The sequence below is a fragment of the Hyla sarda genome, chromosome 5 (genome assembly GCF_029499605.1).
Source record: "Hyla sarda isolate aHylSar1 chromosome 5, aHylSar1.hap1, whole genome shotgun sequence".
Lineage (NCBI taxonomy): Eukaryota > Metazoa > Chordata > Amphibia > Anura > Hylidae > Hyla > Hyla sarda.
The window spans coordinates 373,306,065-373,329,213 of record NC_079193.1 but is presented as its reverse complement, the minus strand read 5'-3'; the positions used below and the strand labels follow the sequence as shown (position 1 = coordinate 373,329,213).

Here is a 23,149-nt window from a genome sequence, read left to right as displayed (position 1 = left end):
TCCATGTTGGGATAAAGAACAAGACAGGAAGCCATAGTGTAGATTAGAAATGAGATGGGAAGCCATGAGGGGGGTACCAGGGATATGAGAAGAGACAGGCAAGGACCAGAAATAATATGGGAAGCCATGCTGTGGACTAGGAATGAGTTGGAGAACCATACTGGGCACTAGGAATAGGATGGGAGCCATGCTGGAGAGTATAAATGTAATAGTAATATTGGGGACAAGGAATGTGAGGGCCCACCATGCTGAGGAGCAATAATTTGACACATGAAATAAGTCATGATTTTTTTTGGCTCCCTCTTTATTATTGTGTTTATTTTTGTGCTGTACATGATTTGTGTATGTATATATATATATATATATATATATATATATGTATATATATATATACATACAAAGCCAATGCAGCACTCGATTAGGGTGAAAAAGTGAAAAACAACTTTAATCCATCAAAATAAGTTTTAAAAGGTGACGTTTCGATCCTGGAGAGAGGATGGATTAAAGTTTTTGTTCTCTTTTTCACCCTAATGGAGTGCTGTATCGGCTTTGTATTTTTATCTACTTTATGGATATTAGAGGACCTTATCCTTTAAAACTGCTTGTGCACCCGTCCGGCTTTTCTGAGAGAACAATTTAAGTGCTGCTTGAGATTTTTTTTTTATCTACGACTAAGCACTTAGGTGCGAAACGCGTCAGGTTATCCTGTGTATTGCGTTATATTGGAATAAAGAAATTCAAAGTTCTTAACTGCAAACTACAGCTCTGTGCCGGACTTTCTTTTTGCTATATATATATAGATATATATATATATTTAATTATTATTATTTTAATTACTTCTATTTTACCTTAACGTCTTATCACTCATCATTGAAGCGTGAAGGCGAGGCGAGCGTGGAGGGCGTGCTGAATCAGCTCATCCTAGAACACTTGCAGCTGGCTCCTCTACAGTGGGGTGAGTGACGTTTTTACATCTCTCTATACAGTTTAGGAGAATTGTGTTTATACTATGACTGGTGTACAGTGGGTTAGTGGAGAAGGGTTTGCACCCATGGGTTCTGTAGGAGTTTAGTTCAGTAATTGATATTTCGGATTGTCTTGTTTTCTTAGTCGTCCTTTAAACTGGATTGGTATGGCTCAGTTTCTATTAACATTTATATATTGACCACTCTTGCCATCCCATTTTTCCTTCAATGACCTCCCATATTGGGAACTCCATGAAATTTACAATGAGTCCCTAACATAAGATAAAGCCTGACTATTACAATACATTAGTAAGACACTAGACCAGCGCCCATCACTTCTTTAGGAGTTGTGGAGACAGCTGAACATACTACTGTGGTTTTTTACATAACTCCAATAGAAAAGGGAGCTAATCAAATGCATGACCACCTCTTAAAGGGGTACTCCGGTGCTCCAGCATTCTGTTTTTGTTCAGAATGCTCGGAGCCAGAAGCAGTGATCATGACGTCACTGCCATGCCCCCTTGTGATGTCACGCCACGCCCCCTCCATTCATGTCTATGGGAGGGGGCGTGTCGGCAGACACGCCCCCTCCCATAGATATGAGTGGAGGGGCGTGGCAGTGACGTCTCGACAACTGCCGCAGGAACCTGCCGTTTGATTAGAACGCTGAGTGCTGCAGGAGACCCCAGCGGCGGGACCCCCGCAATCAGACATCTTATCCCCTATCCTTTGGATAGGAGATAAGATGTCTAGCAGAGGAGTACCCCTTTAATTAATTCTCCACTGGGACCCTGCAGGTCAGGGGATCCATGTTTTCCACATCATACCCAAAGGATTCCCAAAAAATTGGGAATACCCACTCTAATGATATGGTATAAAAATTATTTTTGTGGGTTATTTTTGCACTCTAATGATGGAGTAACGTTACCTTCCTTCAGGATTGTGATGGCTATACCTTTATTTGTTGGGTTGTAATGGCACCAATTTTGTATGGTTTACGGTATAATTTAAAGGAGTAGTGCAGTGAAACATAATGTATCCCCTATCCAGAGGATAGGGGATAAGTTATAGATCGCGAGGGACCCCCGAAATCTCCTGAATGGGGCCCTGGCCGTCTGCTGGAAGCGGCCATTCCAAAGCCGCGGCGGACACGCCCCCTTCATGTATCTCTATGGGATTCATGAAAGGGGCGTATCGGCCACCACTCTGTGCAGATGTCGGCACGCCCCTTTCCAGCAGACACCTGGGGCCCCGTTCAGGAGATTGTGGGGTTCCCAGTAGTCGGACCCCTCGCAATCTATAACTAATCCCCTATCCTTTGGATAGGATATAAGTTATGTTTCACTACAGAACTTTATTAATAGAGCAGTGATGGGGACTGTTGAATACAAATTATCAAAAATGACCAATTATCAAAAATTGGTCAAATGGTCATAGAAAACTAAGTAAAAATGTATATGTATAGACAGAAAAACTGACCTCCAGGCCCCATAACAACTGTATGGCTATTCAGTTATATAGACTTAGGACTTCTTCCTAATCCAACCATTCATGAAAAGTTTTGTAAATAAGCAATAAAATTTTACTTCGTGTGTATTGTACTTTTTGGTGTTATTTTTCTTTTATGTTTTAGTGAGAATTTTGGGTCAGTTTGATGTCTTGCACCCCTATCATTCCCTGTGTTTATGGCTCATTTATACATGATTTTTATTTTCACAATTTGTTACATTTTGGTTGCCGAAGTGCGTTCTGAAAAGTGGTCGAATGCGCCCGTGGGAACTGTGCGACCACAGAACACCCATTTTTAAATGTCATCTATTGATTGCTGTGGGTACGGATTATAAAAAATTACCATGTGATAAAAAAAAAATGCACGTATAAAACAATAGGAATGTGCATGAGACCATTAAGGTGGATTGGCAGCACATTTTCTATGGGAAGATAATGTAACTAATATGAACCTGTAATATGTGATTGTGAATGAGCTCCGTGTGGTTATCAAGTAGTTAAAGGGGTACTCCGCTGCTCAGCATTTGGAACAAACTGTTCAGAACGCTGGAGACGGCGCAGAGAGCTTGTGACATCATAGCCCCGCCCCCTCAATGCAAGCCTATTGGAGGGGGCGTGACAGACATCACGCCCCCTCCCATAGGCTTGCATTGAGGGGGCGTGGTGTGATGTCATGAAGGGGCGGGGCTATGATGTCACAAGCTCCCGCCTCCAGTGTTCGGAACAGTTTGTTCCAAATGCTGAGCAGCGGTGTACCCCTTTAGTGTTTTTACAGTGCACTTTCTGTTATGTTGTATTGATTCTGAATTGGTAATATTTGGTCATGAGCTTCAAGGACAGGGGACAAGTTATTGATCATTGGGGGGGTCCGACTGCTGGGACCCCCACCAATCTCCTGTACAGGGCTGCTGCAGTATACTGGAAGGGGGTGTTCCGTCCCCACATGACGTGGCAGCCAACATGCCCCCTCTATGTATCCCTTAGAGATACATGGAGGGGCATGTCTGCCGTGGCTTCCTGTTGGGGACGACACGGTGCTTTCTGTAGACTGCCACGGCCCCGTACAGGAGATCGCGGGGGGGGGGGGGGCCCCAGTGGGATAAGTTATATTGCTCTACAGTTCTCCTTTAACCTGGATATACCATATTACATACATGTATTCTACATTTCTATAACAATCCTTAGTTCTTATCGTTTGATGTTTGGAAGAATCTTTATCAATTTCAGTGAGGTCATGAAGAGACGAGTGTCATCCACGAGTGTTGCGTGTCGCAGAGGGCGATCCATCTAGCCTCTCATTTCAGACGTGACAATTCGTCCCTTTAACATTCCGCTCGCAGCCATCGTCCGGCCTCCTGCCCCTTCCGTACCGAAGCTTTGCCGCCTTTCATAACTCATTAGTAATTGAAAAAGCTGCTGTGATCTCGCTGCCAAGTTCAAGTCTATCCAAAATTTATGGTGTTGTTCGTGTTTACTGCTTGGCCCGACTTCTTCTGAGCTCTGCGGGGGCAGGAGAGGCGCTTATTCTTCACTGTCTCCTATGGTTTTCATGTTTATGGCCTTGTAAGACTTTTCACGGGCATAGGGTCACTTCAACCGCTAACAAACTAAAAGGTCCAGCAGTCAACAAGTGGTAACACAAGATCTGATCATTAGTGACTCTTCATTTACTATGGTATCACTTGTAAGGATAGCCATGCATGGTTGGATAAGGCTAAGTTCAGATTGCCATTGTACCTTGTCCTGTTAAGGGCCCATTTGGCTCTTTTTTTTTTTTGCATTGAACAGCCCCAAAAATGGATCAGAGCACAACTGACTCCTTTGGGTCCCAACGAATCCCTTTGGCTTCAGTGGGGTGCGTCGGGGAGCCAGGGATTTTCTAGAATTTAGCTAAACTCCTGTCATTCCAGCAGACTTGTTGACGGAACTCCATATAACGTAGCCCGAAAGCAATGTGAACAAGCCCTTACATGGATGGTGACTAGGGATGTCCTGATACTAATATTTTAAGACCAATTATGAGTACCGATACTTTTTTTTTAAAGTACTTACCAATTACCAATCCTTTTTTAAATGTCATGTGACAATGTTTTTTTTTTTTTTAAGATAGGGAGGATTACATTTTTGTTATTGGGAAGGGGTTAATTCACATTTATTATTATTTTTTCCAATTCCCCCCCCCCCCCACACACACTTTTTTAGTCTCCATAGGGGACTATTACATGCAATCTGTAGATTGCATACTGATCAATGCTGTGCCATAGCATAGCATTGATCAATGTTATCGGCACTCTTTTACTAATGCCTGCCATGGCTGGCAGCAGTAAAGGAACAACGATCGGATGCACAGAGCAGGGTAAGGGACCTCCGGCCATCGTCACAGCTGATCGGGACACCGCGGTTGCACTGTGGTGATCCCGATCAGCATCCCTGAGCAAACCGGCAGGACTCTCAGTACTTTTAGACACCGCTATCAACTTAGATCACAGCGTCTAAGGGTTAATGCGGGTCCCAGGCATACTGGGAATTGTTTTGCAACAGCCGGAGGTCAACAGTTTGGAGAACGCTGCATTTGACAGTTGACTGGTTCCACCACGAATGGGAGTACCTAAGGATATACCGTAAAAGTCTGGTAATGAGAAATTGTACCTGCCATGACACATTGTAACAAACCACCAGGATAGGTGAGACTTTTGTAGCCCATAAGAGTTAAAGGGGTACTCCGTCCCTAGACATCTTATCCCATATCCATAGGACAAGGGTTAAGATGTCTGATCTAGCGGCGGGACACCCCCGACCCCACCTGCCCCCGATCTCCCTGCTCCACCCGGCATTCATTTAGAGCGTCGGGTGCAGCGCCGGAGGCTTGTGATGTCACCGCCACGCCCCCTCAATGCAAGTTTATGGCAGGGGGCATGGCCGTGAGTGCACAAACGGGGCGTGGCAGTGACGTCACGAGCCTTTGCCCACATTGCCATTCATCCGGCACAGAGCAAAGTTCGCTCCGTGCATCGGATGTCTAGGGTGCCGCAGTCGAGATTACAGGGTCCCCAGCGGCGGGACCCCCACGATCAGACATCTTATCCCCTTTCCTTTGGCTAGGTTATAAGATGTCTAGGGGCTGAGTACCCCTTTAAGCAAAGTCTTCCATTATAACCGAATGAACTTCCCTTCTCTTCATCGATGCAGGAGTTAATACAGCGTATGGCTGGTTATAACCGACAGCATATGCTGATAATACTGGCGCACGGCGAATTGCTGTACAAGGTAATTAGACGCGGACATGCCAGCTCCGAGCAATCTGTGTGCCGAGCGCAGGAATCTGCTCTGTGGGCACAGAATTCTAGTTACCACCTATCATTTACGTGACCTTTCTGGAAATGTCAGCCATGCGTGTGTGTTATCGTACATGGCATGTCACCCGATACCTCTTATACTGGTATAATGGGCTCCACGTCATCTCCTGCTTCATCCCTGTGGAAGATTACAAAGGAAAGTAAGGATTAATGCAGATTCATCTCAGCAGACGACCATTCCCACCCTTCTTCTTTGCAGTCTTAAAGGAAAACTGTCATCAGTGTCAACACGCTAACCTGTTGGTACAGGTGTGTAGTGTGGGTGTCACTGATGATAACTATACTTACCTGTCCCTGTTCCGCGGTCTCGTCGTCCTGCTATCTGTCTCGGTATCCTCTGTTCCAGCAATGGGCTTGGGGTATGGGCGGAGCTTCCTGAGGTCAATGCTGCTGTTTTCCCCGGCCTGCTCGCAGCGGGGACCAGCAGAGAAACGCAAACAGTGATGCCAGGAAGCTCCACCAGTGCCACAAGTCGGCTCCGGATTGGAAGATACGGAGGAAGATAGCGGGACAACGGGTTCACGGAATGGGGACAGGTATGTGTGGTTATCACTACCAACAAAATAGAACCAGATCATGTAAAATGACTTTTATTAACACATATGCAAAAAATACATACAATAAAAATAAGAAGAGAATAAAATAAGGCACTACAATGGCAGTCACAGAAGATGGGAGCAGGCAAGTGATGTGGCCCTACATGGAGTACAGGGAATAGCTGGTGTACCATAGAAAATGCAAATGTAAACATGGAAGAGGTCACTGGATATTATTACAAGATGGCTATAAACATATGGGTAACAATTAATGTAACAGTGACACATCAAAGAATGTCCTAAATAGGAAAGAATACAATAAACAGAGAGTAACCAAGTGAGAAATGAATGAGACACCATAAAGTCCTCCTGCCATGCAGCCACACACCTACCTCCTCCTACCCCAACGTACGTTTCGCCTTTGCTTCTGGTATGATACCAGCTTGAATAAGCGCTGTCTTCGGCGTGAAACAGTCTGTCCTGTTGTACGCTCCCCGCCTCCCTCCTTCCACCTGCTTGTCACCTGGTATGCTGCATTAAAAGCTTCGTTGCCCATGGTGAGTGCAGTCTCTTTACTTCTTGTTGTACTCATTAGGTGATATAGTTCTCCATGTGTGCTCTCCCTACATTTCTATCTTGGAATTCGGTAATTTACAAAACTGTTTAACTTTCTGGCACCAGTTGATTTAAAAAAAATACCCCTTTAACCTTATAGGGGGCTTCTCCATCCACTAGTAATCAGCTGTTAGGAAAAACTAAGTTTGACTGAATGCATGTATTGTGCAGAACTGTGCTTACTGGGCAGCTAACCCTTCAAGCTTCTAGAAGGGGTCTCAAGTGGTAGACCACCCTCTTTGATGTCCATATGTCTGAACAGGGATCGTCTTCATGTGGATAACCATGGTACCCACCCTGCAGATTGTTCTCCTCAAATGTTCCAGTTAAGAACGTTGCATGGAGTTTCTTCTGATGTTCTCGTCATCTACGACGTCTCTTCATCTTTCGATAATGGATTACACGTCTGTCGTTGTATTACAGTCCTCCATTTTGTCCCCTTCCATTAAGTTCTCTAAACATAAGTTCATTCCATTCAGACCCGGAGAATGAGTTTCCCTCTTTTTCGCTGATCTGGCCTGATCCTCGCCGCGTCCTAGAATCCTCCGCTAATGACATTCTAATTGTTGCCTTGACGATTATATTCTTACAAAGCATTAGCAGCGGTTTGTAATCCTGAACTCCATTATGAAGCTATTATGAATAATTAACTATACTGTAAAGAAACGCTTGATGTGGAAACCGCCAAGCGTGCTTCACTGTAGCCGAAAGAAAACCATATTTTTTAATGTACTTGGGTTAGTGAGTGGTGTCCGAGCTCCAGGAAATCAAATCCTGCAGCATGGTGGGGGTCCACGGAGCAGGGACAGCTCTCGAGCCTAGATATGAATTAATATAATGGGGGTATATATCCTTTTACTGAGACAGTGGGCGGAGACACAATATGGGAACCAAGGCTGAAAGAGCCGTACCAAGATAGTGTGCAAAAGTAGGAGAAAAGGGGATCTATCATAGGCAGCATTCCTCCTCCTCAAACAAGGTGAGATGAGATGATGCCAAAGAGCTTGATTTTCGTCTCCTTTAACCTCAACACTTTCACCTCTTTCTCCTCTGAATCATTAGATTTTCATTGGTAAACTTCAGACGGGCCTGTACCTGTGCTTTCTTGAGCAGGGGGACCTTGCGGGTGCTGCAGGATTTCAGTCCTTCACTACGTAGTGTGTTATCAATTATTTTCTCAGTGACTATGGTCCCAACTGCATCGAGATCATTGACAAGATCCTCCGGTGTATTTCTGGGCTGATTCCTCACTATTCTCATAATGATTGAAACTCCACATAGTGAGATCTTAAATGAAGTCCCAAGCGAGGCAGATGGATACTTATTTTGTGTTTCTTCCATTTGTGAATAATTGCACGAACTGTTCTCAGCAATGGTCTTGGAGCCCATATCAGCCTTGTGTAGGTCCACAATCTCCTCCCTGATGTCCTCTTGGCCATGGTGGAGAGTTTGGAATCTGATTGCTTCTAAACAGGGGTCTTTTATACAGGTAACAAGCTTAGATTAGGAGCACTCCCATTAAGAGAGTGCTCCTAATCTTAGCTCATTACCTGTATAAAAGACTTCCGGAGGTCAGAAAACTTGCTGATTGATGGGGGATCAAATACTTTTTTACTGAGTAAAATGCAAATCAATTTACAACTTTTTTTTAATTCTGTCTCTCACTGTTCATATAAACCGACTATTAAAATTAAAGATTGATCTTTTTATCAGTGGGCAAACATACAAAATCAGCAGGGGATCAAACAATGTAATATCTATCTATCTCATATCTATCTATCTATCTCATATCTATCTATCACATATATATATCTTTCTATCTATCACATTTATTTTATCCCCTTCCCGCAAATGGATATTTATACGTCTATTTTCCCTGTGACTTAATGCAAATGGACGTATATATATTTCCATCCACGATCACGGCACAGCAGGTGTGTGGGCGGTGTTCTGCGGTGGGGGCCGGCGATCGCATATCACCAGGCACCCGCTGCAACTGTCAGGAGCGGAGCTGCGCTCCGATCCTGACAGTTAAACCCTTTAGTGCTGCGGTCAATGTGACCGCAGCACCAATTGCCGGTGACAGAGGAAGGGGGCTCCTTCTGTTCTCCAATGATACTCCTGGTAGCCCCTGGTTACCCGGCTACGGAAGCCGATCAGGCTCTGCACGAGGCAAAGCCTGATCTGCTATGCATATCAGTGAAACACTGACAGCTGTACTGATCTGTACTGCAATGTATTATAAGTGTCAAGTCCTCTAGTAGGACAGTAAAAAAAAAAATAAAAAAAAAAGTTGAATAAAGTTAAAAAATGTATAAAACATACAGTAAATAAATAAAAAATAAACACTTTAATACACAATCTCCCTTTCCCTCCCCCCAAAAATTATAAACATATTTGGTATCGCCACATCCGTAAAGACCCAAGCAATAAGACTATCACATTATTCAACCCACGCGATATACGTTGTAAACATTTTTTTATAAAAACCATGCCAACTTTATGGTTTAATATCAATCCCACCTCTGTCAAACTAAAATAAAAAGTGCTCAAAATGTCCCATGTACCCCAAAATGGTACCACTAAAAATGTCAACTCCTCACGGAAAAAAATTTGCTATCACACAACATTGTTGGTATAAAAATAAAAAGTATACAGCTCTCAGAAAATAGAGATGCAGTAACAAGATTATTTTTAAATCAAAAATAGTTTTTATAGTGTAAAAGTAATAAACCATCAAATAAAGTAACTAAATGAGGTATCGCCATAATCATAATCAGAATAAAATTACCATTTCGCTGATACTGCATGGTGAACACCGTAAGAAAAAAAAAAAAGAATAATAATAATAATCTTGCCAAAGTGACTGCTTTTTGTGATTAAAATGTCAGACATACACCAACATAGTTCTATTTAAAACCGCTACTTATCCCACAAGCCCTCACACAGCCCATTGGTAAAAAATAAATAAAAAAGTTACAGCTCTCAGAATATGGTAAGACTCAAAAAATATTTTGGTGATGTAAATGGGATAAACCATAAAAAACAAATATAAATTAGGTATCGCCATAATCATACATAACGGCAGACTAAAAATAACATGTCATTTATGCTGCATGAAAAATCACAGTAAAAAAATTTATAAAAAACAATGGTAGAACTGGTGTTTTTTTTTTAATTCATACCACCTCATAAAATATGGATTAAAAGTTACACAAAATGGTACCCGTGAAAACATCAATTTGTCTTGCAAAAATATTTTGGAACCCAAAGGCACCTTGCATCTTGAAAAGGTGTGTACAAAATATCCTAAATAAAAGGAAGACCAAAATCGACACTGTGCTTTGTCATGTGTGAGGCCTGTGTGTGTGTCATGTAGCTGTCTAGGGCCACATATGGGATATTTCTATATATGGCAGAATTATGGGACTAAATACTAAATGGGACTGTGTTGCAGAAAAAATTGAGCAAAATTGCATATTTGCAAAAAAAGAATAACATTTATTAATTCCACTCCCAATTTGCTTTAATTTCTGTGAAACATCTAAAGGGTTAATAAACTTCCCAAATGTCATTTTGATTACGTTGAGGGGTGCAGTTTTTATAATAGGGGTGATTTATAGGGGGTTCTTACATACAGGCCCCTCAAATCCATTTCAGAACTGAACTGGTCCCTTAAAAGATCTGATTTACAAATTTTCAGAACATTTTTCAGAAAACAGTAGAACAACAAAAAAAGTAGAACAACATTTAACAAATGATGCCAACATAAAGTAGACATATTGTAAATGCGAATAAATAACTGATTTACCGTATTTTTCGCCCTATAGGATGCACCGGCATATAAGACGCACCCAATTTTAAAGGTGCAAAATCTAGAAAAAAAAGATTCTGAACCCAACAGTGATCTTCAACCTGCGGAACTCCAGATGTTGCAAAACTACAACTCCCAGCATGCCCGGACAGCCGTTGGCTGTCCGGGCATTCTGGGAGTTGTAGTTTTGCAACATCTGGAGGTCCGCAGGTTGAAGACCACTGGTATAGGAGGTAATACTCACCTGTCCCCGCAGCTCCGGACCAATCACCACTCGTCACCGCTGCCCTGGATGTCGCTCCATTGCTGTCGCCGCGTCCCCGTGGTGTCCTGGTCGTCTTCTTCCCCGGGATCCACGCTCTCCGTCGCCGTCATCACGTCGCTACGCACGCCGCTCCTATTGGATGACGGGACGGCGTGCGCGACGATGTGATGACGTTGAAGGAGAGCGCCGACCATGCAGGGGATCCCGGCACGGAGCAGACACCGAGGAGGCAGGAAAGGTCCCTTCCGGTGTCCTGTAAGCTTTTCATTACGCCGCGATTTCACCGCGGCGGTCCCGAACAGCCCAACTGAGCAGCCGGGTTAATGTCACTTCAGATGCTGCAGGCAGCTTTGATCGCCGCATTTAAAGGGTTAATACAGAGCATCACCGTGATCGGTGATGTCCTGTATTAGCCGCGGGTCCCGGCCGTTGATGGCCGCAGGGACCGCCATGATAGGTGTGTATTCGCTGTATAAGACGCACCGACTTTCCCCCCCCCCCCCCCAGTTTTGGGGAAGAAAAAGTGCGTCTTATACAGCGAAAAATACTGTATGTTGTATGATTATCTTTCTTAAAAGTAGAGAATCTGGAATTCGGAAAAATGAAAAAAACTTTCTAAGAATCACTTTAATAAGTTAAAGTGTCCCGAAGTTATAACAACATGAAGTGGGACAGGTCAGATTTGAAAAATGGGTCTTGGTCATTAAGGCCAAAATTGGCCCAGTCCTGAAGGGGGTAAATGCAGAGTTTTTGTAAATGTTGGTTATATTCATGTATGTATTTGTGTCTATATATCTATATAATGTTTGATCTTTATTTTTATATACATGTATTTAACAGGTTTAGTTCTGGTGGACGGCTCATCTGTAATTTCCTAAAACTCTTTCGGATATTCGTCAATATATTTTCTCAATCTGTTGTCAGATTTTCACACTAATTTTTCACCTTCAATTAGAAGAGATAAGATTTATGAGACGCTCCTGGAGCCAAGATGTCCAAAGATGTAAATTTGCTGGGGGAGTGAAGTGTCGCCTCCGGGTGAATGACAAATGAAGGAATGAAAGTGGAATTCTGTATCGAAATTGGCACCGCGATGATCAGGTGTAAATCCTTCTCCTTGTCCATGTTGTCATCGGTTTCGGGATTCTTGGACTGTGGTTTTATCCCATTGCACAAGCAGTGTAGCAGTTTAATAATTGCCGGGAGCGTCTGTCGCACTCATGTTAAACACGTACAGTCTGACATGTCCGCATCTGTCACATTTTCTGGCGGACAGGTTGTATTATGCTTCCATCGCGATGGCTCTTTAAATAGAGATTCTGTAAGAAAAAGTCTGCTTCGAATTGATGTTGGTAAAGACGACGTCAGATTAATCATTTATGTAATCTCAGGCAAATAGAGGACCGGTTATATCTGTATTGACTTTGCCTTCTCTCCCGCTCTTCTTCATTCCTTTTGTCAGTCTCACTTTATGGCGACATTCTGGAAGGCTGATGGGAAAATCATATGAAGCGGAAAGAAACTTTTAGGATGACGTCTGGGCTGTAGATGACTGAGCTTGTTTTAATATGTACCTAGCAGGGCAATTTATTACAGTGTAGGGGATTTACACCATTCCACATAAAATACTTGATAGCTAAGTTTTTCGCGACTTTTGAGTGAATCCTTAAAGGGGTACTCCACCCATAGACATCTTATCCCCTATCCAAAGAATAGAGGATATGATGTCTAATTGCAGGGGTCTCGCCGCTGGGGACCCCCGCAATTTAACTGCGGCACCCCATACATCCGGTGCACGGAGGGAACTTCACTCCGTGCTGGATGACTGACGATGCGGGGTGGAGGCTCTTGACCTCACGACCATGCCCCTCTGGTGATGACGTGGCTGTGTCCTCACCAGAGGAGCATGGAACAGGACCTCAAAGACCAGACGTGGAGAATGGAATAGGAAAAGGAAGACCAGACGTTGAGCATGGAACAGTACCAGGAAGACCTGACATGGTGTGGATGCCAGACAGTAACATGTTGAGATAGAGTTGAATCAGAGAATAAACCAAAACATTATACAGGAACAGGCCAAGTCTGAACCAGGAGGAGGATGAAGCATAGATCCAAAGACCAGGAACAAGGCAGCTTGAGGCAAAATCCACAGGAACCGGAGGCTGGATAAAACCAGAACAGAAACTGTCTATTTGACACTCAGACAAGGACTAGAGAACCTTGGCAGCCTAAGTAGGCCTCTAGGATGAAATGGTATCCATTTGCTGGGGCTACTAAATGTCCTGACAGGGATCATCAGTGCATGTTAGTTGCCTAACAACATGACACAGCCGTCAGGAGGACACCATTTTCAATCAGAACTGTAAGGCTTTGTTTGTCCATGGTGGTACTGATGCTTGCCACTGGGTTTCCCCTCACAGACTTCAACTGATCATTGGGGTTCCCAGCAGTGGGGACATCCTGTGATCAGCTTTACATGGCTTTACAAACATGGCTTGTCCAAAGTACATCACCAACTCTGATAAAATTGTCCGTAGAACTAAAGATATCTCTTATTTTCCCAAAGATTTTCCCATAACAAAGGGGCCCCTGAAGACATCAACCCGTTTACTCCCGAGGGGCATACTTAGAGTTTTCCTTTCATGTGTTTTTCCAATCTTGGGTGTGGGGAGTATGTGACTTACTGAAGGTCTTGCTGCTGGGTGCAATGACATATCCTTTCATTCCTTAATCTTGTGTCTGTCACTATCTATCACTGTCCACAACTCATATCTTGTAAACTTTCTGTCACTTTTCTCTCTCAGATTTGCAGTAGATTTGTAAATTGGATTATTGTCTCTGCTGCACAAAGAAACTGTATAAAGCCGGGTTCACACCACGTTTTTGTAATACAGTTCACATATAGGTTTTCAATGTGAAAACCCTATGGAACCGTATTTAAAACCGTATGCCAAACTATGCATCTGGTTGTGTCCGTTTTGTATCTTGTACGGTTTTGTCAATTTTTTTGCCCTACCACGGTTTTTGGTCTGGGTGGAAAATCGTATGGAAACAGTTTATGTTTTTTTTCTAACATGGGAGTCAGTGGGAACCGTACAGAACCGTATGTTCTGTACGGTTCCATCCGGTTTGCACTATCCGGTTTTTGACACCGAAAGTTTTTTTTCTTGGAATTTCAATCAAACATGTGAAACTTTATTCATAATGGAGTGAAAAGTTAAAACGTGTACGTTTTTTTCTTAAAAATGGATGCAACCGGACATAATTTTTTCAAACCTTATACAGTTTTCAACAGTATACGGGTAAAAATGTGTACACACGCAGAGTGGGGTCCTATAGGACTTTTTTTGTTGGGCAGATGTGGTGGATTCTATCTCTCTCCTGTCCTTTGAGCAGCTGATGTCTCGCAGGGATCTCCTCTCCTCTGAGCGTTACCACTATTTGCAACTTCGACACTTTATGTCCACCTGGTTGCGATCGGTGGTTGTATCCCAACCCACAAGTTTTGAACGTTTGTGTCGTGGTGGACCTCAGACGGAGGGGACTTCTCTCTGATATTTATTCTCTCCTTCTTAGGGTGCATTCACACCACAATTTGGCAATACAATTCCCGTATACGTGTTCAATGTGAAAACCGTACGGAACTGTATTGGAAACCATATGCATTGACTCTCCATTGAAAACCGTATGCATCCGGTTGCATCCGTTTTGTATCCTGTACGGTTTTGTCAGTTTTTTTTTCCGGTACCCAACACCATAGCCTACCACGGTTTTTGGTCCGGGTGAAAAACCATATTAAACCGTATACCTTTTTTGTTTTTTTACATGGGAGTCAATGGGAACCTTACAGAACCGTATGTGCAAACGGTTCCATCCGGTTTTCACCAAACGTTTTTTGACTTTGCACAGTTTTTTTTCTTGGAATTTCAATCAAACAAGTGAAACTTTATTCATAATGGAGTGAAAAGTTAAAAACATATGTTTTTTCCTTAAAAAACAGATGCAACCGGACATCATTTTTCAAATCGTATACGTTTTTTAACCGTATACGGGTTAAAATTTGTACACAAGTTTTGATACAGTTTAGTCCAGTTTTGACGAATCCGTTTTTCATCAAAAACCTGATAGGGGAACTGTATTGAAAAAACGTGGTGTGAATGCAGCCTTACTCCTCCTGCTGGCCCTGATCCGTCGCACCGCTATATGCACTACTGGGAGGATACTCTGAGCACTTCCATCTTACTCCCTCAGTGGCACATAATCTGGGAACGTGCATCTAAGGCTTCTATTTGTACCGCTTATAAGGAGAGACAATTTAAAATGCTGATTGAATGGTACCGTACCCCGGAACTATTGAATAAGTTGAACCCTGCCATCCCCCCCACCCCCCAATGCTGGTGTTGTGGGGTGGGTTTAGGCTTTGTCTTCCATATTCTTTAGTCATGTCCACTTATTTTGGTTTATTGGAAGATGGTGCAGCATTTGCTTACTGGTGTCTTGGGTGTCTTTGTTCCTCTAGATCCCCTTACTTATCTACTCCATCTCTCTATTAGAGCCTTGTCTAAGAAACCATTTAAGCTCTTTATGCACATTGTCCTTGTTGCTAAGACTCTTATTGCAAATTATTGGAAGAGTTCTCTTCCTCCATCTGAGACTGATTTGATAGCTCGTATACATTAGATTTGTTTCCTTGAATTCATGACAGCCTCCTTAAATAATACTTTGCCCTTATTAATTTCTGTGTAGGAACCGTGGGACTGCTTTTCCGATCGACAACCTTCGTAACTCTGTAATACCCTACGTGCTGCCTCCTTTCTTTTGTCCCTTTCTCTCTTAAAGGGGTACTCCACTGCTCAGCGTTTGGAACAAACTGTTCCGAACACTGGAGCCGGAGCTGGGAGCTCGTGACCTCATAGACCCGCCCCCTCACAACGTCACACCCGCCCCCTCAATGCAAGTCTATGGGAGGGAGCGTCACGCCCCCTCCCATAGACTTGCATTGAGGGGGCAGGGCATGATGTCATGGGGGGCGTGGCCATGACATCACGAGCTGCCCGGCGTCAGCGTTCAGAACAGTTTATTCCAAACGCTAAGCAGCGGAGTACCCCTTTAATTCTTTTCTTTACCTGTCTTGTCGTTTGTCCTTTGTGTGGGAGTCTGATTCCCTTTATATGTTGCCCTCAGGGCCTCTATATTCCTATTTTGATGATCACCAGCTATCCCCCCCTGGAGGACGAATTTTGTTGATTTAGCTTTATTTTGTTTCTGGTATGGGGGGGGGGGGGGAATTTTACATGGTTTCATGTGTATTTGTCACTTTATTACTGCCATAGTTTTCTATTATTAGTATGTTACTTGATTGTCTTTGGGTCTTGGGACCTTATACAACATGTTTATGCTAATTCAAATTTTTGTTTCTTTACTACAAAATAATTTCAATAAAAATTTACAGTTAAATAAATAAAAAAAATGGTACACATGTTTCGATACAGTTTAGTCCGGTTTTGAGGAATCCGTTTTTCATCAAAAACCTGATACGGGAAACTGTATTGCAAAAACGTGGTTTGAACCCAGCCTAAGTTTGTTTTTCTTTTTGTCTGAGTATTTTGCTCTGTTGGAAAATTACAACAATCGGAAGTTTTGTAAAGTTGTTATTGTCTAGGAGTCGTTTTAGGGGTTGTCTAAGGGCTGCCCAGGTTAGACCATTTATCAAATTGTCTGTTAGGGAATACTTACTTAACCAAGGTGGGTCCCTTGTCTGGATCCTTATTTTCATTTGTCCAAAGTGGAGGACCAGAACCCCACTGTGCACAAGTAGGACCATTGGCAATTTGGAAGAACTGAAAAGTTGCCTAATGGACCATAGATGCTAGTGAGACACCATTTGGGAGATTTATCAAAACCTGTGTTTGATCTGATTGGTTGCTATGGGCAACTCGGCAACTTTTCCTCTAGACCGGTTCTGATAAATCTCCCCCCTTGTGTATAGAAGTTGTTAGCTTTGCGGGTAATATTTATTACCACCTTCTAGAATCTTGTGTGAGAACCTGATATTAAAACGTTACTCTCAGGAAAGGGGATAAGTGTCTGATCGCAGGGGGTCCGACCGCTGGGACCCCTGCGATCTCCCATATGGGTACCGGCACTGCTGCGGCTCTGCCCCGCTAATGCTCATGTCGTCGACCTCACGAAGAGGTCAACAGACACGCCCCTCCATTCAGTTCTATGGGAGAGGCTGGTATGCACGAACGCTGCATTTCTCCACCTCTCCCGTAGAGGTACATGGAGGGGGCATGTCGGCACAGAGCAGGGGCCCTGTACAGGAGATTGCGGGGGGTCCCAGCATTTAGACTGCGAACATACACTTATCCCCTATCCGCATAAGTTATATTAAAGGAGAACTCCGGAATAGGAAAATGATCGTCCATACTGCCGGCAGTAAAAAAATAAACAGGTACATACCTTCCTTCGCTCCCCCGGTGCCTCCGGTAATCGGCTCCGGCCTCCGCCGTGATCCTCTTCCTTGTTGCCGGTGGTTGGCGAGTCATACTGCACTCAGCCAATCACCGGCCGCAACAAAGTCCCAACTCGGTTGGCGATAGGCTGAGCGGCAGTGTGACGTTTTCGGCCCCGGCAGCAGGTGCTGGTGTAGTGAAGAATTGTGTGTCTTGAAGCGTTCTCACACTGCCGCTCAGCCTATCGCCGGCCGAGTCGGGACTTCGCTGCGGCCGGTGATTGGCTGAGCGCAGTATGACACGCCAACCACCGACAACCAGGAAGAGGATTGCGGCGGAGGCCGGTTACCGGAGGCACCTGGGGAGCGAAGGAAGGTATGTACCTGTTCATTTTTTTACTGCTGGCAGTATGGACGATAATTTTCCTATTCCGGAGTTCTCCTTTAAATTACACCTACTACAGGAACTTGACTGGGAACCTGAGATTAAATTTAAATGGGCACACAATGTGAAGTTTATATGTTCTCCCCTGTATTCCTGATTTTCCAAAATATACTGATAGGAGGACTCATTTCCTGTGAAATGGACATTAGTGTGTGACATTTTCAGCTTTCTTCCAGACTTTGGGTACTTTTTGAATGCCCGAAATGTGTTTCAGACTTCAATAGAACAGAAGCGTAGACAAAATATGAAAAAAAAAAAGCTTAGAGCCTTTGTGGACATCAAGATTTTTATCCAGGATGACTCCATTTTTTGGGGTGAATGTTGGCGCTTCATGATAATTTTTGCATTCAGTGGCCTCATATGGACCATCACAGGACATACTTTATGCCTTTATATGGTTGTGCCTTCAGGCCGTAAGTTATTCAACTTTATTGAAACTTTTTTGCCATAGGTATGAAATATTTATTATTCTTTTTTTTGTTCGAAAAACACGATCTTTGAGGTCCGTAGAGCTTGTAGTTCTTTGGCTTAAAGATCAAAGTGTTCCCTGCTGGAAGAAAATCTGGTGTCAAAAGCGTTTTATGGCTGAGCGATCGTATCTGATAGGAATCCCATTACACTGTATCATTTGGAGTGTGGCGAATGCTATAATGAATGGGTAGCTTGCTCTTCTGTAATTTAATCAGACTATGGATCTCACCCCTTAAAACAACTCACGCCCAATGAAGCGTGAATTTATCCACTGTCTGAATTCCCCGGACAGATAACTAGTTTGCTTGGCTCTGCGGGTGATATGTTCTCTACATGCTCCTTAAGCACACAAGGCCGTGATACCTTTAAATCCTTCTGTTTTCATCAGCAGGTTGGCACGGCCTTTTGAATGTGATATCATTTCTTTTCTCCATCACAGAAGCCATGGCTGGGCAGAAATCTTTAAATAGTAGTATCTGGTTGCATCGGTATTACCTGTTGTTTAGGAAGACATCCTCTTAAAACAGGCTCCCAGTGACTATAGCCATAAAAGATCTGGATATGTGCCTTGTTTGGTGAAATGACTTCATCTTGGTTCACCTGTTCTAGAATCTGTATCTATAAAAGTAATTGTAATAGAAGAAGCTTTTCTACAACCCTCCCAGGACCTTGCAGACAGTGATTTGACAGTCTTGTATTTCATTGACTCTGTTACGCTATTTTGAGAATTCACGAGCACTAGGAAGTTTTTATATTTGGCTAGAGGAACACGGTAACCTCTTACTTTGTCATGGAAACCTGTCCAAAAAAGCCATCAGTAGAACTGGGTCAAGAATCATCCGTATTTCAGACCCATTGGTTCCGATGTTAGACTGGTAAAGTTGAGAGGGTACAGTGAAAAAGAGTGAGGTCCATCAACTTGCAATAAAGTTAAAAATGTGATGCCGTATATAAGCATAGTTAAAATGTTGGTCCACTGACCCACATCCATCCGACATGTTTCGCGCAGGTGTGCTGGCACACCTGCGCAAAACATGTTGGATGGATGAGGGTCAGTGGACCAACATTTTAACTATGCTTATATACAGCATCACATTTTTACTTTATTATGGCTTGTTGGACCTCACTCTATTTTTTTTATTGCTTCCAAATTTTTGTATTGCATGAACTACATATTAAGGTCCAACTCCTGGGCCGTTCCTCGTAACTTCTGGGCAAACGGGTATCGGAGTAAATTATCTTGACTTTATATGTCCATTTTTTTTATGTCTTTCCCGTTCTCACGGTCATTTGATGAAGCAACTTCATCTTGGTGAACCTGTTTAAGAGTCCGTATCTATAAAAGTTATTGTAAAAGAAGAAGCCTCTCTACTGGACCTTGCAGACAGTCAACGGACAGTCTTGTATCTCATTGACTCTGTTAACCCATTTGTGAATCCACGATCCACAATTTTTTGTATATTTGGCTGGAGGATTATGGTAACATCTTACTAAGTCATTAAAAACTGTAAAAATAAGCCATCAGTGGAAATGAGTCAAGAACCATCCATATTACAGACCCATTGGTTCCGATGTTAGACTGGTCAAGTTGAGAGGGTACAATTAAAAAGAGTGAGGTCCAGCAATTCGCAATAAAGTTAAAAAAGTGGTGCTGTATATAAGCATAGGTAAAATGTTGGTCCACTGATTCACATCCATTCGACATGTTTCGTGCACACCTGCGTGAAAACATGTTGGTTGGATGTGGGTCAGTAATCTACAGGCCCTGCGTGCGGCTACTGGGGACTTTTATCAGCACTATGACTGGCTGGGGCTGCACCTGGAAAAAAGGTCCTGTTTCAGCAGATCATCGCTAATATGGTTGAACGGACCCATGGGTATCTGAGTGAGTGGTCCTCCAGGGCATCGTGGTTTTCTTATCAGTGTTGATGTTTTCATCTGTGGCAAGAATCGTTGGAATACTAATTTTCCTTTTGTTAACATACACCCCTGATGAACCCTGTTTATTATTTGGGGGGAAACACGTCGGGTTGTTGTATAGTTACGTATTTAAGAACTTTGTTGATGCCCTTGCCATTAGCCATTTGGTATTAATCTCATCCTCAATCATATAACTGCGTTGATACCTTTACATTTGTGCGTTGTGCTTAACATGAATCTGTATGTTTCTCTGACCTGAGGGTCTTTTCATATCACCACGGGTTAGTGTGATTTATCTTTTTAGCTCTCTATAATTAATTATAGTATCATAGAGCCTGTTTTCTGTGATGTACTTCATTGAAACCTGTAAAAATAAGCCATCAGTGGAAATGAGTCAAGAATCATCCATATTATAGACCCATTGGTTCCAATGTTAGACTGGTCAAGTTAAGAGGGTTCAATGAAAAAGAGAGAGGTCCTGCAATTTGCAATAAAGTAAAAAAAAAGTGATGCTGTATATAAGCATAGTTAAAGGGGTATTCCAGGATTTTTTTTTATTTGACTATGCTACAGGGTCTGTAAAGTTAGTGTAGTTCATAATATAGTGTCTGTACCTGTGTGTGACCGTTTTCTCACAATTTCTATATGATTTTCACCCTAATATTTATATTTAACAGCATACAAAATGACTTTTGTCTCAGATTTTTCCCAGGTTGCAATTTGTCCGAGACCTGACATCACTAGTCAGCTGATGAAAGGGAGCTTGTCTGCTTCAATGGGTGGAGCGATCGTTTGGTGGGAGATAGATCTATCTGCAACTAATGCAACAGCTGTAGGCACCCTGATTGAAAACCACAGGTCTTTTGAATGGATGCACCATTTATGTTTCAATGGGTGGGGTGGCTCATGTGTGGGAGGGAGGAAAATTTAATTATGGGAATTGTAGGCAAGATAAGAAAACTCAAGCAGGAAAATTCCAGTTCACAAAAAGCTAGCCACAGTATTATAGTAATCTCACAACATAGCCATTTAGCCCCAAGACAAGCACAGATCCTTCCTAAGTATGTCCATTACTGTCTGCCAGGTACGCACTAAAATCACCTTATGGTGGATAACCCCTTTAAAATGTTGGTACACTGAAGCAAATCCATCCGACATGTTTCGCGCAGGTGTGCGAAAGCACACCTGCGCAAAACATGTCGATTGGATGTGGGTCAGTGGACCAACATTTTAACTATGTTTGAATGCAGCATCAAGCTTTCAAGCTCTATCATGGGTTCCTGGACCTCACTTTAGATGGCAACCAGCCATCTCTTTGGTCTGTGCACCCCTCAAATATGGTTTCCACAACATCTAATACTATCAAACTAAGGAGTGCTGTCTTTGTGCTTATTCTCATAGGGGGCTCAACTCTCAGTAGACCACCATGGCCATTTTCCACCAGAGATCTGGAGAATCAGTACTGGTGTAAAGATGATCCCTCAACTTCTAGTCTCGATCTGAAATACTTAGTTTCAAATAACTTGGCCAAAAACTGAAAACATTTTTCTAATTACCGGGCAAACTTCAGGTTGATTTTTGACAATTACTTTACGTCTTAGGCACATTCTAACTTCGCAGAAGATCCGGTACATGAATTACATACTCAGGTCCAACTCCTAGGCCGTTTCTCGTACATTCTGGGCATCCACGTATCGGACTAAAGGATCTTTACTTTATATGTCAATTTTTTTAATGTCATTCCGGTTCCCACTCTTTGCATCTTGTGATAACCATTAAAAAAAAAAAAAAAAGAGAATTTTATCCGTGTCCTTTTGCAAAGGTTAAACCATCTGGGTTATTTTGTTAATATGTATAGAATGTACGGTAAGTCTCTGTCTCCAGACAGGATCCCATATCTTCTTCTGTGGAGTCATCTTGAGAATTCCCTAAGGAGGAGAACAGCTAATGGTTTAATAATCACACAATTAATTTAGAAGACGGAGTTAATTATTTATAAGTGACAACGAGGTTTATTTAAAGTTGGCTGCACAATCGCAACACAGAAATGTCTAGAATTAGAGGAAACTGTGGGTCCGAAACACATGGATATTTCCTTCTATTTTCCTTCTAAAGAAGAGCGATTAAAGTTATTGCTGGACCAAGGGTGAAGCCAGTTCAGTGATCAGTCGATCAACACAGGTGACCGCCTGAGACAAGCTGTACATTTCCTCTGCAGCGGCCACTGCAGGAGAAACGTGGTCCTACATGCTGGTCATTTAAGTAAATGAAGTTGTTGCCTTCCATTGGTAATTTGAAAGAAAGCAAAGGAGAGGATGTCTCCTAGACCATAGCTACTGAAGAAACATCTAACGTGCCCAAAGAAGACTTTAGTGGGACCTTTACAAATCTCAAGAACATCAGTATTACTGACCCATTGATACCTCTGTTATACTGGTCAAGTTAAAGGGGGTACGATGAAGAGAAGTGAGGCACAGTAACTCGCAATAAAGTAAAAAATGTAATGCTGTATTTAAGCATAGTGAAAATGTTGGTCCACTGACCCACATCCAACCAACATGTTTCGCGCATGTGTGCTTTCGCACACCTGCGCGAAACATGTCTGTTGGATGTGGCTCAGTGGACCAACATTTTAACTTTTTAAAGCTTTTTTACTTTATCATGGGTTGCTGGACCTCACTCTTCTTTATTGCTACCTGACTTTGGATTGCGACCGACCATCTCTCGGGTCTGTGTACCCACCATCTCAGTTATTATGAAGAGCTGTGAAAGCCATGGTCTTCCTAAAGGGTTTGTTTT

The 23,149-nt window shown here is 42.8% G+C and overlaps 1 protein-coding gene across 1 annotated transcript in view; it reads left to right on the top strand.

Annotated features, from left to right (window-relative positions):
• Positions 1–23,149, top strand: part of TRAPPC9 (trafficking protein particle complex subunit 9) — a 602,485-nt gene that overhangs the window by 322,109 nt on the left and 257,227 nt on the right. The window contains exon 21 of the mRNA XM_056522817.1: positions 865–955. Coding sequence (XP_056378792.1) covers positions 865–955 — 91 coding nt within the window. The remainder of the gene's footprint in view (positions 1–864; positions 956–23,149) is intronic.